Below are 17,561 nucleotides of genomic sequence, written 5' to 3'. Positions count from 1 at the left end.
AGCTAAGTGATACCTTAAACTATGGTTACCAGATTTTTTTCAATGAATCCAGGGGCACTTTTTTTTTTTTTTTTTAAGCAGAGTAGTCGTGAGGATGGTGAGGCAAAAGACCCGGGGCTCAAGCACACATGCATATTGTATAAAGGTGCAAAGCCCTTCTTTCGCACCCTGTGAAACATAGATGCGCAGAGTTTTTTAAAAACTGGGCAATGGCACACCGCCCGCCCGTGACTCCCGAGCCTTCCCCAATCTCCTGCCCCCTTCCCCCTTTGTTTTGACAGATCGGGGGAGGCTCAGGAATCGCAGGCAGGCGGCCGTTGCCCAGGAGTGGCGCAATGAGCGCGGTTTCTCTTCCAGGCAAGGTGCAAAGCCCTTCTTTCACACCCTGTGAAACATAAATGCACAGAGTTTTTTAAAAAACTGGGCAATGCCCGCCTCCCCAAGACTCCCCCGATCTGTCAAAACAAAGGAGAAAGGGGGCAGGAGATCTGTACCATTGGACGTTCCTGGTTCTCCTTCGGCAGTGGCGGTGGCAGCGAGCAGCTCCTGAAGCTAGCCAGAGCCAACTGTGCTACCAGGCTGGCTCTGGGCTGCTGAGGCTGCCACTGCCACATTTTCTGGGGACAGATTTGCAAATCTGGGGATATTCTGGGGATGGAATTTGTCCAGGGACAGATTTGCAAATCCGGGGACTGTCCCCGGGAACAGGGGACGTCTGGTCACCCTACCTTAAACCCAGGTTATGGATGCAGCAACAGAATGTCTATGCACGCTTTTTTAATAACAAAGCTGAAAATGAATGAACTGCAGCTAAAATATCTGTAACTAAAATATTATGTTCATTTTTCACATGGTCTAGTCCTTCCCCTGCCCACCCCCCTAATATTCTTAAGAGGGTCTCTTCTCCAGTCTTCAGAGAGTAGCTGGAAGTGGGGAGGCAGAAAAAGGTCCTTTCTTTACACTTTGCAGCTTTAATCTGAAATCTTACGCGCAGCACTGCACCCAGAGCTCAGAAACTGCTCACGCTAATGAAATTCCCGGTCGCAAAATGCACATAGATTAAAACTATGGGAGATTTGAACACTGATAGGTACAGTTGCTCACATCATAGAATCTCAGACATAGTGAGAAGGGGGACCCCAGGGTGGAAACTACTCTGCTGGCAGAGACATGTCCAAAGGGGATTCAGTGCATCTCTTTTAGCTCCCAGATACCTAATACAGACAGACTAGCTGTGGTAATGTGTTTACAACTCTTTAGAATTGGAAACAGTCAAGGATAAACCGGGGTTGTCCCTCCACTGTCAAAAGCAGCGAACCTTTCAATACTTTGCTGGGAATCTCAAGTACAGAGAGTTGCTATTGCATTTAGGTCTTGCTTGCGGACTTCCCATTGGGGCACCTGATGACAATCTGTGACAATAAGATGATGAACTAGATGGACCCCTTTTAGCCTGATCCAGCATGTCTGCTTTTTGTTCTTATGCTATCATCTCAACTACTGCCATGGAGCCAGATTCTTGTTCTGCAATTGCATTTCTGCATGAAGTGGCTCATGCATGGATGAAACCTGATATAAATAAAACACAAAACCTCCAGTGTATATATATATATATATTAGGTCTTCCTGGATCAGTTTATTTCCTTTGCTTTTTTGTTTTTTTCCTTTTTGGTGGGTGGTGTTCTCTTAAAAGGGGTGGGGTAGAGCTGTAGCAAGTAGAGCATCTTCTCTGCATGCAGAAAGTCCAAGATTTAATGTCTGAAACCTTGGAGAGCCACTGCCTGTCAGTGTAGATAATCCTCAACTGGATGGACCAATGGTCTGGCTTGACTTGATATCATTATAGTCTTTGTTTTATGATATAAAGTAACTTCCTATGGTCCTACCTTTTAAGGAACCACCCTTTCAACATTGAACAGTCTACTGAGGAGCACCTTCAAGTCTGCCACATAAACTTCTGTGAATTATACCGTATTGGCCTGAATATAAGCCTCACTTTTTCCCCAAATTCCAACCGTGAAAAGTTTTTTGTTTTTTTTTAAATTAATATTTATTAAGAGTTTAAAGATTACAAAAAGAAAGAAAAAGAATTAAACAAATCAATATAATATAATACAATACAAAAACAGAAACAAAAACACTACATAAAACATTGAATTAACAAAACAAAACAAGAGCAATTAAAAACACTTCCAATATTTTCAAGCTTATCTTTCATTCACTTGTTTCATTGACTTCCTCACGCCTCCCTTTTTGTATTCCACTTCAATTAACTGTTTCAGCAATTCCTTTCCATCTTCCTCTGTTTTCTGTCCTGTAATTAATCTTAACATATTCTAACCTTGTTTTTTCCCTTTAATACATTAACAATCTATATGTACCTAGTTCCTTATAACATTTCTGCCAAAGCCATATAACTTCATTCCACCATTTTTCTAAAGCTCATTAATTTTACAATATTTCTGTAAATAATCTTTAATTTTTTTCCAATCTTCTTCCACCGACTCTTCTCCCTGGTCCCAACCGTAAAAAGTTAAAGTGTGGTTTATATTCACGACCTTACAGTATGCAGCTAGGAGTGTGGGACAATTAGTGCCAGGAGCACGCCATGCATAGTCCCCTGTCCTCTCCCCCAAGGCAAGGAAGGGTGAGAGAACGAGGAAGGGGAAAGGGTGCCAACAGTACAGGTTGGCTCTCCCCCTCCCCCCTTATGCAGCTAGGAGTAGTGAGGAAGGGTGTGGCTTATATTTGGGTATTTTCTTTTCTTTTCCCCCTCCAGTTTTTAAGGTGCGGCTTACATTCGGCTGCAGCTTATATTCAGGCCAATACGGTGTGTCTAAAGCACACAGCTAGTCCAGGGAAACCTAGATGCTGCAATCCGTGCTCTTCCAAGTCTGCATTTTACTGAGAAAGATCAGTTGAAGCGGGCCAGCTGCCTCTCATGGAATCTTGTTGATCATTACTATCCTTCTCATTAAGGAACTTAAGCAAGATCAGTAGTTGCCTCTGCAGTCAAAAACACAAAAAAGCCCAGTTTTGAAAAAGTAAAACCATTCCACAAATTTTGTAGCACCCCCCACTAAGAAGAAAAAAGCATATTGTTCCCAGGAATGCTGCAAAGCCACACAAGTTAGTTTGCTATAACTAAGAAGGTCTTTAGTTTGGTCGGTGCCCCTGTAATAGAATGCCTATAGGTCTCCATGCATGCCACCTTGACTTCCATGTTGGAAGGAAGGCGGGATATCAACATGCTAATAGCTTCACATATTCCCTGTAGGAGGGAGGGAGAAGAATTTCTGGAATTTCATCCTCCTGTCCCAAGCAGCACTGCTCACTTGCACGCACCCGTGGTCTCTGGCTCCCATGACCTGAGATGCCACCAAATTTCTGCACTCGGAAACTACGGGGATGAAAGATCCACATTTTCCTCATGTTGACGCAGATTATTTTGTACAAAAGTTTCTTGAATGGAATTGCTTTTAAAGAAATACATGGGGCGTTGACCCCTCTCCACACAGTCTTGACCCTTGACCTTTTTCATTCTCTCTCTAATCCCATCTGAGTCTCCTCCCAGCCACGGTTTCGCTTGTTCCTAGGGGCAAATTCTTATTTGGGCCTCTTGTGATGAGAAACATATTTGTCAAACTGAAGGCCAAGGAGAGGATCGTGATCCTCTGTGTGTCAGTTGTTGCCTCCCCTAGTTGTCCTTGTTCTTTTTGCATTTGTCTCCTTTGTGCCCTGGTATCCCTCTGCTAGGATTTCAGCAAGGTGTTTTGTTTTGTCACTTCTATGCCAGTGTTTCTTAGAATGTGTGTACTCAATTTAATGATGCAGGTGGACTATCATTTAGATCAGGGATCAGCAAACTTTTTCAGCAGGGGGCTGGTCCACTGTGTCTCAGACCTTGTGGAGGGTCGGACTATATTTGGGGGGGGGGGGAGAGAGAGAGAGATGATGCAAGAGCAGCACGAGCCCTGGTGGCTGCTTACCTGTGTCTTGCGAGCGACAGGAGCTGGCAGCAGCAGAGGGACAATAAGCGGCGTGCTTAAAATGGCGACTGCCTTGAGCAGACACTGGCTGCTGCTGCTGGCACCAACAAATTCCAGCCCCCTTCCTCCTCTAGGCAGGGCAGGGAGAAGCCAGGAGGAGGCACTGCTGCCGCCACCACCTTGTGAGGGAGAGGGAAAGAACGTGTGCGCTGGCGATCCACGTGGCGATTCCCAAACAGTTCGTGGGCCGGATCCAGAAGGCAATTGGACCTGATCGGGCCCGCAGTCCTTAGTTTGCTTACCCATGATTTAGATTGTGTGTCACCAATATGACACAAGTGCCCACAGAGGCCTTCCTTGGTGGCATCAGGGTCCTGTCTTCTCAGTGAAATTAAGTGGGAAGCCTTTAGCCAATAGCTTTAGCCTAAATTGCAGCACAGGTGCCATTTCAGGGTAGAGGGGCTTACAGCTAGGGAGTAGAGAATTGTGACATGCCTGTAGTGACTATGACAGTTTCTTGGGGTTGCACATGATACCGTTGTGCCCATAAAGGTTGAGAACCCTTGTCTAGGATTATTTTGTACAATGCCTTAGCTGCATAAAGTTCTGCAGGTCTTGGCTGGACAGGCAGAGTGACATTCCAGGACCAAGGTGGGAAATCTCCAGTAACAAATGGTATCCCATTGCTGTAAAGCACATGTGGTGTGTGTCTCTTTCTCAAGCCAACTTAAGCAGCCTTTTAAATAAACCTACAAAAATTACAAGCCTGAAATAAATTTTGCTAGCTTTACTAGAGTCTGACAGAAAGCTCCATCCCTAGAAACATAGGAGTCTGCCTTATGCTGTGTCAGACCATTGGCCTATCTAACTCAGTGTTATCAACACTGACTGGCAGCAGCTGTCTGGGGTTTCAGGCCGGGAGTCTCTCCCAGCCCCACCTTTGGATGCTGGGGATTGAACTTGGGTCCTTCTGCATGCAACTATGTGGTCTGTCTTTTGCATTACTATGTTGGGTGTAGAATAAGGAGGTTTGCTTCTCCGCCATCCTGCTTTGGGTTGTGTCCAACTAAGTCCTACTCACTGAACCCATTGAAATGAATCTAAGTTGCTTGTGTCCATTAACTTCAATGGGTCTACTGTGAGTAGGACTAGCATTAGATAAAACCCCTTGTGTCTATGCTCTGTTCTTCCTCTGCCAACTGATCTCATTCCTCTGCATGGCTACTGGGCAAATGTTTTAAAACACAAGACTAGTTTTAAGCTCCAGCCACACTGTGCCAGCTACTAGCATTGCAGACTGAGCTCAGTACAGCAAGTGGGGACACTGGCTAAGTAGCTGGCCCCCAAGGACCAGTGCCTATCCACTAGATCAGGCATGGCAAACCTGTAGTCCTCCAGATTTTGTTGGACTCCAGCTGCCATCAGCTCTAGCCAGTATGGCCAGTGATCAGGGGAGTTGCATGATGGGAGTTGCAGTCCAGAAATAACTGAGGACCACAGATTCTACGTCTCTGCCCTTTGAAGCTTCAGCCTCTGGCACCTCTCCTCTGTCTGACATGTTTTTCTCACAATAGAAGACCTGAGAGGCTCCCACTCTCATCCCCAGCTCATCCTTGCTTTCCCATTTTGGTCTAAGTTGCTTCTTATCTTCTGATTTTTCAATGCCACTTCTGAAACTGGATCTGTGCCTGCTCTGAACCATGCTACCCACTTCTGGCTCCTCAAGAAAGACAAACAGGAACACCAAAACCTCACCAGGGCTGTATCCAACTAAGTTCTGGAGTCTGACCGTTGCTATCGTTGGTGTGACTCCTTTGATCAGTTTTCTGACTTGTCTCTGAAGACCATTTAAGCAGGGCCTATTTTTCAGATGGGATGCTAGGTTAAATGTGCATGGAGGGCATGCTTGCAAACTGAATTGGCCATGAAACCCTTATGCAGGGGTGTGAAGAAGCCAAATGTGGCTCTCCAGGCCTCCCTATTTGGCCCTCTGGTCTCTTCCCCAGGTTACAACCCTTCCTCAGCTGCACCCTCACCATCCCCAGATGTTTATGCCTGGCTAGAATGTGTCCCTCTTGCTTGCCTGGATGGAGAATAGAGAGAGGGAGGGGTGTAAAAACTGGCCTATGCTACAAAGCTAAAATTCATATTCACAAACCCTGAGACTGGGAATGCTGGGTTGGTGTATACACTCTTAGACTTCACATGGTGGTATTGATATGTCAAAAGCTGAGGCTTTGGGGAATCAGCCCCCAAATGGACACATGCATTATTCAGCCTCCTGCTGCCCTATGCAAGAGAGAAACCTAACTCTAGACATCAGGTGTCGGGGAAAATGGCAGGTTAATGCAGTTTGAGGTTCCCCATGCCTCCTCTACATCTCTGTGGACTTCAACCTTTTGGTAGCCAATCTACCAAAACCATTTTAAAGTCCCAAGGACTTAGGCTGCAACCCTAAACCAAATAATTGCAGAGTATAAACCATATTAAACACAGTGGGATTTACCTCTTGAGTAAACACTCTTAGGATTGCTCTGTTGAGATGATCAGCAGAGAGAATTATTTCTCCAGAGCCAGCCAGTCAGTGAGGAAAAACATCCACCTGTTTCTTACCAACAAATGTTGAGAATCGCAGCAACAGCATGTGGCAGTTCTGTCTGAGAGGAATATTAGCCCCTTGGGGTGATATGCATGAGCTTAAAAATATTTTTCTCTTTCTCTGATGCTTCCCGCTTGTTGAACAGTAACTGGAAAACAGTCTTGTAATTCCTTAAGAATGTTAAAGAATTTCAAAAGTTGATGCCTGAGTGTCCAATTTGATGGTTTGGGGCCAGAGTGTGTTTTGCCAGTTGCCTGTGGAGGTGGCAAAAGCTACCCTTGAGCTTTTAAAAAATGTATGTTTTTTTAAAGGTGCTGTCACAGTTCTTCTTGGAAGCTGGTTGTCTAAACAGTTAGTCACAAGCTTCTAGGAAAGTCTATATTCTTTCGCATCCCATCTGACGCTGCTCTTTTCCAGCCTCAAAAGAGAACTTCCATCTGTTTTAAGTGACTCTCTTCCTTACAAAAACACACATTCCAGTTACTGATGATAAAACAACTTCCATAATCTGTCAATAAGCCACTAATAACAGCTGCTTTCACACATGCATGCACGCACACACAGGCATACACACACACACACACTCAAAGACACGTGACAAATCTTTCATACAGTGGTGCCTCGCAAGACGAAATTAATCCGTTCCGCGATTCTCTTCGTCTAGCGGTTTTTTCGTCTTGCGAAGCAAGCCCATTGACAGCTTAGCGGATTAGCGCTATTAGCGGTCTAGCGGCTTTTAGCGATCAGCTGAGAAGCGGCTTATCAGCGGATCAGCTGTTAAGCGGCTTAGCAGCTTAGGAACAGGGCGAAAAAAGCGGAAAAAACCCCGCGGGAACTCGCAAGATTTTTTCGTCTTGCGAAGCAACCCCATAGAGAAATTCGTTTAGCAAAGCGCCTCCAAAACGGAAAACCCTTTCGTCTAGCGGGTTTTCCGTCTTGCGAGGCGTTCGTCTTGCGGGGCACCACTGTACTTGGAAGAAATTATTGCTGTCTTTGGTGGGGGACCTTGGACCTGCAGGCCCAATTAGGCCCACCAGACGGCTCTGTTTGGCCTGCGGGACCATCTGAGCCAAGTCACACCTACCTGCTCTAAACCAGACTTCATATATGACATCTGTATGGGCAAAAAATGGGTCACCTGGTGTAATTATGAGCCCAGGTATTTGACAGGTAAGTGGCCCCATGAGGGCAGGGAGATTAGAATATTTGCCACCAGCCAGATTCAGTTTTCCACCCCTGCCCTGATATATGTAACATGCAAGTAGTTTTATAACCTTTTTTTTATTATGCAGAACTCAAGTTGCCCAGATGTTGGCTGGGCCCCAAAGGCTAACTTAATGTTCTATTTCAACCCAGTTTCAAGCCCTGTTATTATCCAATAGTCAAAACTGATTTGTTTATTATTTATTCATCAGTTTGATTTAAATGGATAATCTCTGCTCTCAAGGTTCACAGTACAAAGACACAGCACATGAGGAAAAAGAGACAGGAGGGAGGGAGGGAGGGAGGGAGGGAGGGAGGGAAAAACAAGCTCATGTGTATAAAATCACAGTTGTTGTAACACAGTTAGATAGTTCTGGCTATGCAGATTTTGGCTATCCAGAAGACCAGCAACTCCTTGTCAGTGGTGATTCCTTCTGTCTTTCTTTCTCTGAAAGCACTATTCCCCCCATTCCACCTGCCCAAGATTAGATCCAGGAGCAGAGCAAGTGACAATGTCCAAGCCAGGAGGGCAGGGACTGTTCATCTTGGGGTCAGCATCTTCCCCAAAGTCTTGATTTTTTTCCAGTATAAAGTCTGGGATACACACACAAGCACAAACTCTTTCAAAATGCTTTCAAACAGAAGATCCCAGCAGGTTGTATATCTGAGTCTCCATCTGCAAGCTGATAAATTATAAGGATCAACATTATTGTCAAGTGGATTCGGCTCTCTTGAGGAGAGGGAATTGAAAATGATGTGTGTGTTTTTCAAAAAAGAAACGTTTGTGCTTCTTCCAAGATTTAAGAATATGTGTGGTCTCGCTCAGCCTTTTGTTTTGAAGTATAAAACATCTTGTCTCGTTCTCCTTTTTGACAAGCTGTGGAAAGGAGAGAGAAGTTAGTGCTAGAAAGTGGCAGCAACAGAGCAGCCATAATTATGATAGAGGCTGGGAAAGGATAATGGCCAATTTGTCAGTAGGTGTTGACAAGAGAGATAAAGTTGGAAGTAATTAACTGCCTGACATACAGGGAGTGATGTTTCTGCCTGCCAATGGGACTGTGACGGCCATTTATCACTTTTACAATGCACTACAATGAATCACTCTTGCTCAAGGAGCAGGAAAGACATGGGCGTCCTTAATTCCCTCCCTGGAACATCAGAGGTTTATCTCCCAAGTCCATCTTCTGTCTCAGAGGTGAGAGAATCCTGGCTTGCTGTTTTGTCGATAAGGATAATGTTGGTGCTAGCGAGTAATTGGCTGACGATTTGGAAGCTTACAGCCTGCTGCAGGGGGTGGATAACCAGGGTTTTATTACACCAGTGCTTACAACTCTGCATAGCTTCTCATAATTGGGGCTTGACCTTTGCCAGGATCTAACCTTGTTGGTTCTGTGAGTCTCTTGGTGACGTTCAGTACTGTTAGGAGGCATGGTGTGCTTCTGGACTTCCTGACAGGGACAGAACCAAAGGATGCTATTTTGCAGTAGCTCTGATCCCTGCTTATGGGTTGGTCCCAGAATATAGGGATGAGGAATTCCTGTTTGGCACGTAGACCATTGGTGTATGCCTGCATGGTGCTTCTCGGCTTGATTCTGTCAACAGACCATGAACTTGTCCGTTTTTAAGCACTGTACATGAGGCAATAGCTTAGGAGAAGAGTTGTGGTTCAGTGGTGGCTCTCACAAAAGATCGCTGACACAAATAGGATTGTGTAACAAGTAGTGAAAGAGACCCTGCTGTCTGTCAGAGTTGACAGGATTGAGCTAGCTGGGCCAGAGGCCTGTATTGGTATAAGGCAGCGCCCTATAGCTTGAGTGAAGGGATATAGCTCAGAGAAGGTGCCCCCGTACCTTGTATGGAGAAGGTCCTAGTTTCAGTCTTCTAACTCCAGTTAGAAGTATCAGGTACAAAGTGACAGACAAAACCCTGCCTGAGACCCTGGGAAGCCAGAGCAGGGCTTCATTGACAAATATACTGACATGTAATGCTTCCTGTGTTCCAATGTAAATGTAAACATCTTCCATATTGTAAATGTGTGTGCTCGTGTGCTGAGAAGCCTGAGAGAGGATGCTCTAGAAAGAGGTTTATGACTAAGATTAAAAAAAATTGAGCCAGGACTTCCTCGCTGTTCCTCTTAAGATCTGTGCTACAGTTCTGTACATTCTTATTATCAAGAGGAGTGATAAGCATTTGAAGTTCTGTTTGACTATTGCCTGCAGTTTGTCTAAATGGGAATGTATTAGCAGGGCTCTAAAAAAAGGTCCTCTCTCTTCCTTGTGCGGTATCCTAGAAAAGCTAAACTTACTCTGAGCACTTACGATTTGCTCCTACAATGAAGGGGAGTGTGTAGGCAAAAGGTTGCCATCAAGCAGGCTTCATGAAATCCCAGCCAACCCTATAAAACTAGAAAGTCACAACGCAAAGCAAGTGTGTGTGGCCAGAGTGTCGTTGCTTGCCCTTTTATAAGTCGGCCAGGTTTTCTCCAGAAGCCCATAAAACCCGGCATGAATTTGAATCCTTTCATAGGGATTGCAGCGCTGGACTCAGCTGGGTAGGTCTGCTAGGCTCAGAGGGTACCAGCCTGGCCTATGCTTTCTCCAGACAGGAGACAGGACAACGAGGTGTTGCTGTTCTACCACGTTAATTCAGTGTTCTCGAATCATTGCCAAAAGAGAAGCTCATCGGCACATCTTGTGCTGGCTTGTTTTGGAGTGGGTTTTCTTTTTTGACAGACTCCAATGCAAGAATTGTGGACGACTCCATCCTTGCATATGGTTCTTTGCCAGACTGGTGCCCCACGGACTGTAATTCCCATCAGCCTCAGTGACAGTAGTTGTTAACTCTTTGCTATTTTGTTGGTTTGCTGCATCAACTGCAAGAATGTGAGCATCCAGCCATCCATACCAGAAACTGGTGAACTCAGATAGCGGAAGGGGAGTGGGTAAAGCAGGGTGAGGAGAAAAATGCACCAGACAGGGAAATAAAGTGAAGCTATTCACCACTAAAGGGACGCGGGTGGTGCTGTGGGTTAAACTACAGAGCCTATGACTTGCCGATCAGAAGGTCAGCAGTTCAAATCCCCGCGACAGGGTGAGCTTCCGTTGCTCGGTCCCTGCTCCTGCCAACCTAGCAGTTTGAAAGCACGTCAGAGTACAAGTAGATAAATAGGTACCGCTCCGGCAGGAAGGTAAACGGCATTTCCATGCGCTGCTCTGGTCCGCCATGCTGGCCACATGACCCAGAAGCTGTACGTCGGCTCCCTCGGCCAATAAAGTGAGATGAGCGCCGCAACCCCAGAGTCGGCCACAACTGGACCTAATGGTCAGGGGTCCCTTTACCTTTATTCACCACTAAGAACCTAAGAAGAACCTGCTGGATCAGGCCAGTGGCCCTTCTAGTCCAACATCCTATTCTCACAGTGGCCATCCATATGCCCCAAATGGGAAGCCCACAAGCAGGATTCAAGCACAAGAGTATTCTCCCCTCCTGTGGTTTCCAGCAGCTGGTATTCAGAAGCACTGCTGCTGCCTCCCAACTGTTGGGGGAACTGGAAACAAAAGGACAAGAGAAAAAGTGAATGTCCAATGCATGCAGGCCCTTCATCAAGACTTTTCATATACAGAAGTTCAGTCTCTTGGTCTCCCTCAGTAGAAGAAAACAGTATAATACATAGATTGAACTTGTGTATTTGAAACTCCCCGATGAAGAACCTGAGAGGTCCAAAATTCATGGGACATTCACTTTTACTGCTGCTGCTTTGCTTCCTGATCCTGCCCCCCTAAATTTGCTGGGCGTTTCTGTCCCACCTTTTGCAAAAAGGGGACAATTGATGCTTCTTCAAGAGAGTAGCAAACTGCAGGGCTGAAGTGGGAGAGGCAGCTGTTTAATATAAAATGTTTATTTCTTCTTCAGTCCTTATGAGATCTGTCTTAAGAGCGCTTAAAACCTCTAATTCTTTTGAGGGATTAGTAGTCTTTCTAAAGGGAGCGGGGAGGAGGACTTCCACCAATATTTATTTTTTTAAAGAAAACCTGTTATGACTGGATGCCCATAAAGCCCTTGAATACGTGGATGTTCAAGAGGAGGAATAGGCCGCGGGTAGGAAGTCCTAGCTTAAGGGAACGCAGCCTAGAGGAAATTAAAACAATGACATGCAATAGACATGTGAGCCTCAGCTGAAGTCCCCTGCTGCCAACTCTGCTAAATCTTGTTCAAAGCCTAAAATCATGTGGTGGCGGCGGCAGCAGCTATTTGGGGGAATGGAAGGCTTGGTGGCTGAGAACAGTAACTACAGCAGAGGTGTGTGGAAGAATCCTGCCTATGAAATGGGCAATGCTGGTCTTCTTCTTTATTTACAGATGGCGTCTCATCTTCAGTATCCACTTTGTACCAGATTAGCAACTGCATCAGTTGTCCGCATAAATGACTGATGTGACTTGCACAATGACAATTGTGCCATCCAGGTGTTGTGGGTCTACAACTCCCATCCACCCTGATCATTGACCATGCTGGTTGGGGCTGATAGGAACTCAAGTCCCACAACATCCTGAGGGCCACAGGTCTCCCATCCCTGAACTAGACTGTCACTTGCCTTTACTGCTGCATGCTACCTCCCATCACACACCTGCCATCTTGTAATGCAGGGATGGGGAGACTGTGGCCCTTCAGATGTTGCTGGACTACAACTCCCATCATCTCTGACCATTGATCATGCTGATTGGGGCTGATGGGAGATGGAGTCCAGCCATATATGAAGGGCTGCTCTATATTCTCCTGTCATTGCACATATAGCAGGGGAAGATTGGTCGCAGTGGGGAAACTGCCATTTTATGATTGTTTATGGTGCTGTTTTAAAATGTATTTATACTAGTTTGGTTTGAACTTGTTTTAAAAAAAAATTGTTTGTGGAAGCTGGAAAAGCGAAATAGAAATAAATAAAACACTAGGATCTGCCCTAAATGGCTTTTTATTCCCACTTACCTCTTTCCAGTATTAACAATAAACTGCAGCAACCAGAGGCAGCAGCCGGGGTTCTGGAATATGCAATGAAACACTTTGGGGAGCTGGTGAGTAGCCTCTTAATTCCCCATCTCCCTGTTTTCATTTTGAGAAAGAGGGCCACAGCTCCATAGTAGAAGATCTGTTCAGCTTGCAGAAGATCCAGGTTCAATCCCCAGGCAGGACTGAGAAGGATTCCTGCATGAAATTTGAAAGAGCTGCTACCAGTCCATGTAGACCATACTGAGCGATAGGGACGCATTTTTTCCAGCTTAGTATAAGGCAGCTTCCTATGCTAGCCCTTCATCCATAACCTTGAGGACCAGAATCTTACTTTACTTTTAGAGCAGAGGTTCTTTACCTGTGATCCTTGGATTCCTAGGATCACAGGCTTTGGGGGTCCATGAACTTTAGAGAGTGTAAAAATATGACACACACACACACACACACACACACACCATTTCCTTCCTGTTTCTTTGAAAATTGTCTTTGTGAAAAAAATTCTGGGGAGAGCTTCCATTAGATTTCCAACGGGGTCTATCACTCCAAAAAGGTTAAGAACCACTGTTTTAGAGGAGGGTTCAGACTAGAGCATCTGCTTTGCATGCAAAAGGTCCCCTAGCATATTCAGATAGGGCTGGGGGCGGGGGAGACCTTTGCCTGAAATGCTGAAGACCCGCTGCCAGTCAGCGCAGCCAGATTCATAGTCTGACTTTGGTATGAGGCAGCTTTCTATCTGCCTATGAGTGGAACCCATAATCCCCTGATCACATCAGCAACCTTTGCATGCTCGCCTGTTTTGAAATGATCTGCCTGTGGAGCCCCAGAGGCCAGACCTGCAATGTCTCACGTGGAGGGGCACTGAAGTGTGGCATGTGTTGTGTGTGTGTGCAGCTTTATCCTGCCTGCAGGGCCCTCAAAGAATCCACTGCTTGGCATAACGTCGCAGCAAGAACTGCCAAGGGCTGAGCAGAAAAGAACATTGGCCTAGAGCCCATGTTGGGGCGGGCGGGCAGGAGGGGGTTGCGGGAAGCAAAAAAATCCCAAAGAAATCCAAGTGGTAGCTTGTCCCCTCCCCTTGTCCCCCCCCCCCTTTTAATCCCTTGAAAATGAAAATCCTTAAAGAAATGAGAGGCTGGTGAAAGTGTTGGGAATTTGAAAACTGTCATTGGTCGGCACTTCTGTTCTTTTTTACCGCTCACCTTCAGAAAATCTGGACTGCTAAGGCCAGTAATAAGGCCTTAGTATCCTTTCCCTTGCTGCTGTACAATGCCCCACGTGCTTGTAGGCTGTCTGTCTGCTGGGCTGTTCCAAACTTCATCCCCTGCTGCTCTTGTTTATATGTGTTGATGCTACTTAGACTTGGAGCTGATGGCACAGCAGGCAGTGGAGGCTGGCTCTGTTAGGGCAAAGGGGATGTTGTCTCACCAACCTCAGCCAGCCCCCACCTGCCTGCCTTCTTACTTACATCCAGCCCTGCCTGTCAGCTTCCTCCTCTTCCTTAGTCTCAGTGTTGCCCTTGCTGTACTAAAAGCAGGCAGGAGAAGGGGGTGGGCAAAACTAGAATGAATTGACTCTGCCTGCCACTGGCTCTGGCTTCACCACCTGCTGGTGTCTCTGCCTTCTGCCCTACTGCCTGCAATGGGCACCAGCCATCAGTGGTTGCAAGGGAGGCTCTACTTCTGTCCTCGGGTCTCCCAGTGGTGTTTGCTGATGCTCAAAAGGGATGGCTAGATTTTAAGGGGATGGAGCCAAGAGCCACATTCATCTTTCGCTAGCCTTCTGGGGGCCACGTCCCAGCAGTGACTCTCACGTGGAAACACACACACACAAACAGACACACACACAGGCACACAGCTGCCCTTTCTCACGTGACCCAGGCAAACCAGCCAGTCATACTGGCCTAGATGGACCAATGGTCTGATTATTATTCATCTCTTTATTTTTCATCCATTTACCTAGGGTTATATCCAACTGAGTAGGGGCGTGGGTGGCGCTGTGGTCTAAATGACTGAGCCTCTTGGGCTTGCCGATCAGAAGGTCGGCGGTTTGAATCCTCACGACGAGTGAGCTCCCTTTACTCTGTCCCAGCTCCTGCCAACCTAGCAGTTCAAAAGCACACCGGTGCAAGTAGATAAATAGGTACCGCTGTGGTGGGAAGGTAAACTGCATTTCCATGCACTCTGGTTTCCGTCACACTACCGGTTCCGTTGCGCCGGTAGCAGTTTAGTCATGCTGGCCACATGCCCCAGAAAGCTGTCTGTGGATAAACGCTTGAATCCCTTGGCCTGAAAATGAGATGAGCGCCGCAACCCTATAGTCGCCTTTGACTGGACTTAACCATTCAGGGGTCCTTTACCTTTTACCTTTACCTTTATATCCAACTGAGCCCTGCTCAGAGTAGATTGACTGGTGCAGGGTAATGTAAACTAATTTGTGTTAGTTGGAACCTTGTAATAGTGGCCTGTTATACTTGATTTTGGTATGGATATTTATTCTGCCATGTTCAGTTCTAGGTACCCCCATTACTTTGGGGCATCTGTTGTTGTATGTCATGTCTTATTAAAAATAACAACATTTTTTAAAAAGTAGATCTATTGAAATTAATGAACCCAAGGTAGTCATGTCCATTCACTTCAGTAGGGCTACTTTGAGGCAGACTAGCATTGGATACAACTCCTAGGTTTTTATTTCCCCCCTTCCTTTCTGCAAACATCTTCCCAGTGCTGCTTACACAAAGCGTTCCCTCCCATAATGCTAATGGCATAACTATAGACCTATTGTGAGATGGGACATGAAAGCATATGAGACTTGCATCACTTGGGTCTTCTTTACTCCTGCCACTTTCCCACACTAAAATTTGCTATTTTGTTAACCCTCTCTTCCCGCCTCTTCCCCACTTTTATAGGAAATTCAAGCAACCTGGTATGAGAAACTGCATGAATGGGAAGATGCTCTGGTGGCCTATGACAAAAAGATGGATACAAACAAGGATGACCCAGAACTGATGCTGGGGCGCATGCGCTGCCTGGAAGCCCTGGGGGAATGGTAAGAAGAGCCAGCGTGGTGTGGTTAAGAGTGTCAGACAAGGAGCTGTGTTAAAATCCCTACTTGCAGATGCACATTGGGGGGCTGTCTCTCAAACTAGCCTACCTCACAGGGTTATTGTGAGAATAAAATGAAGAAGGGGTAACCTGTGTATGGCACTTTGAGCAATGTAAGGGGAAAGTCAGTTATAGATGCAATAATACATAAATAAAGAGCATCTTATTAGCATGCTAAAGGCCATCCATGGCGTCTCCAGGTAGGAATGGTATTTATCCTCTGTCAGAAGCCTGGAGAGCTGCTGCCAGTCAGCATAGACAAAGCTGAGCTAAGCGGACCAATTATCTGATTTGGTACAAGGCAGCTTCCTATTAATCTGCAACTTTATTCAGAACCATGCTCAGTTGTAGAACATCTGCTTGGCATGCAGAAGGTCTCATGTTCAATCCTCAGGTGTCTCCAGGCAGAGCTGCAGGAGACATCTGTCTAAAAGCCTGGAGAGCTACTGCCAGTCAAAGTAGGCAGTTCTGAGCTAGAGGGACCCAGTTGTCCATCTCAGAATAAGCCAGCTTCCTAAACTCCTATGGGAAACAAAAACAGACATTTGGTATGTGAAGCATGTGCTCTTCCACTGAGTTACAATCCTTTCCATGGTTCTAATTAATAACTTAGGAATAGATATTTTGATTCCCCCTCTTCTTGTTTAAACTACTTCAGAAATTTTTGCTGGAAAGTGGGAATATATTAAAATAAGGTACCTGCCCATTAGCCCATATAAGAGTTTGCAAAATGACTTCCCTTCCAAAGGAGGGTGGGAGGTGTGGGTAGTTTGCTTTTTGCAGGCTTGCGTGGATCAAGAGCCTTTGTGAAGTGAGGAGTCTTTATCCCTAGCAGGGATCTGCAGCATGCACATTCAGTGTGCATATGTGTGTATGAGAGAGAAAGGGAATGTGCTTTTTTTGGAGCCTAATTGGAAAAGACAGAACCTGCATAAGGTACTGTGCAGTTCAACCTGGATGGTTCAGCAAATCCAAGCCAGTCCTGCCTAAATCGCTGCATGCCTCATGTCATTGAGCCTCTCTGTTTCGATGGGTCCTGACGTGAACCCAGGTCGATGGCACAAGGGGAGTGGGAGAGGGGAGGGGAAGATGCCTGTCGATTGAAGTCACTCCACAGACCAAGGGGGCTGCACAGAATTACCTGAAGCAGCACAACCTGTACCTGATGTTCCCATCTTTTTGCATCCTGGGTGGCAGAACGGGGAGGGGGGAGCCAAGTGACTTTGTGGAGAGTGAGAAGTTAGGCTGTGTTGGCTTTACCAAGTCTTCAGATGAATACACAATGTTTAAGAACAAAAGAAGTTCTGTCAGCTGAATCAGGTCATTGACACATTCTAGTCCAGCATTTGGTTCTCGGGGGGGGTGGGGTGGGGTGGGACCAGATGCCTCTAGAGAGCCTGGAAACAAGATTCCAGCACAAGAGCAGTCTCCCCACTTGCAGTTCCTAGCAACTGACATTGTAGGTAGAACACAGCCATCGTGGAATGCAGCTTTGGTGCCTAAAGGTCAGCTAACATCATATTAAAAGAACCATCAGATTCAATTAAAATGAGTACAAATCTGACAAATGAAACCAGTAAAGAGGAGGAAATTTCCTTCTGAGAATCACCTGCCTGCCACCCTTGCCTTTATTGTCTTTTAAGACTCCCAGTGAAGTCTCTTGTGTCC

At 46.0% G+C, this 17,561-nt stretch overlaps 1 protein-coding gene across 4 annotated transcripts in view; it reads left to right on the top strand.

The window, feature by feature from the left end:
• Positions 1 to 17,561, top strand: part of MTOR (mechanistic target of rapamycin kinase) — a 99,964-nt gene that overhangs the window by 54,888 nt on the left and 27,515 nt on the right. For all 4 annotated transcript variants that reach the window (XM_081870651.1, XM_081870649.1, XM_081870650.1 and 1 more), the window contains 2 exons: positions 12,782 to 12,857; positions 15,698 to 15,837. In XM_081870651.1, the coding sequence (XP_081726777.1) occupies positions 12,782 to 12,857; positions 15,698 to 15,837 (216 nt within the window). The remainder of the gene's footprint in view (positions 1 to 12,781; positions 12,858 to 15,697; positions 15,838 to 17,561) is intronic.

The sequence above is a fragment of the Podarcis erhardii genome, assembly GCF_964252035.2.
Source record: "Podarcis erhardii genome assembly, chromosome: 7".
In the NCBI taxonomy this organism is placed as follows: domain Eukaryota; kingdom Metazoa; phylum Chordata; class Lepidosauria; order Squamata; family Lacertidae; genus Podarcis; species Podarcis erhardii.
The sequence above is the reverse complement of the archived record's forward strand: the minus strand, read 5'-3'. Positions and strand labels throughout refer to the sequence as shown.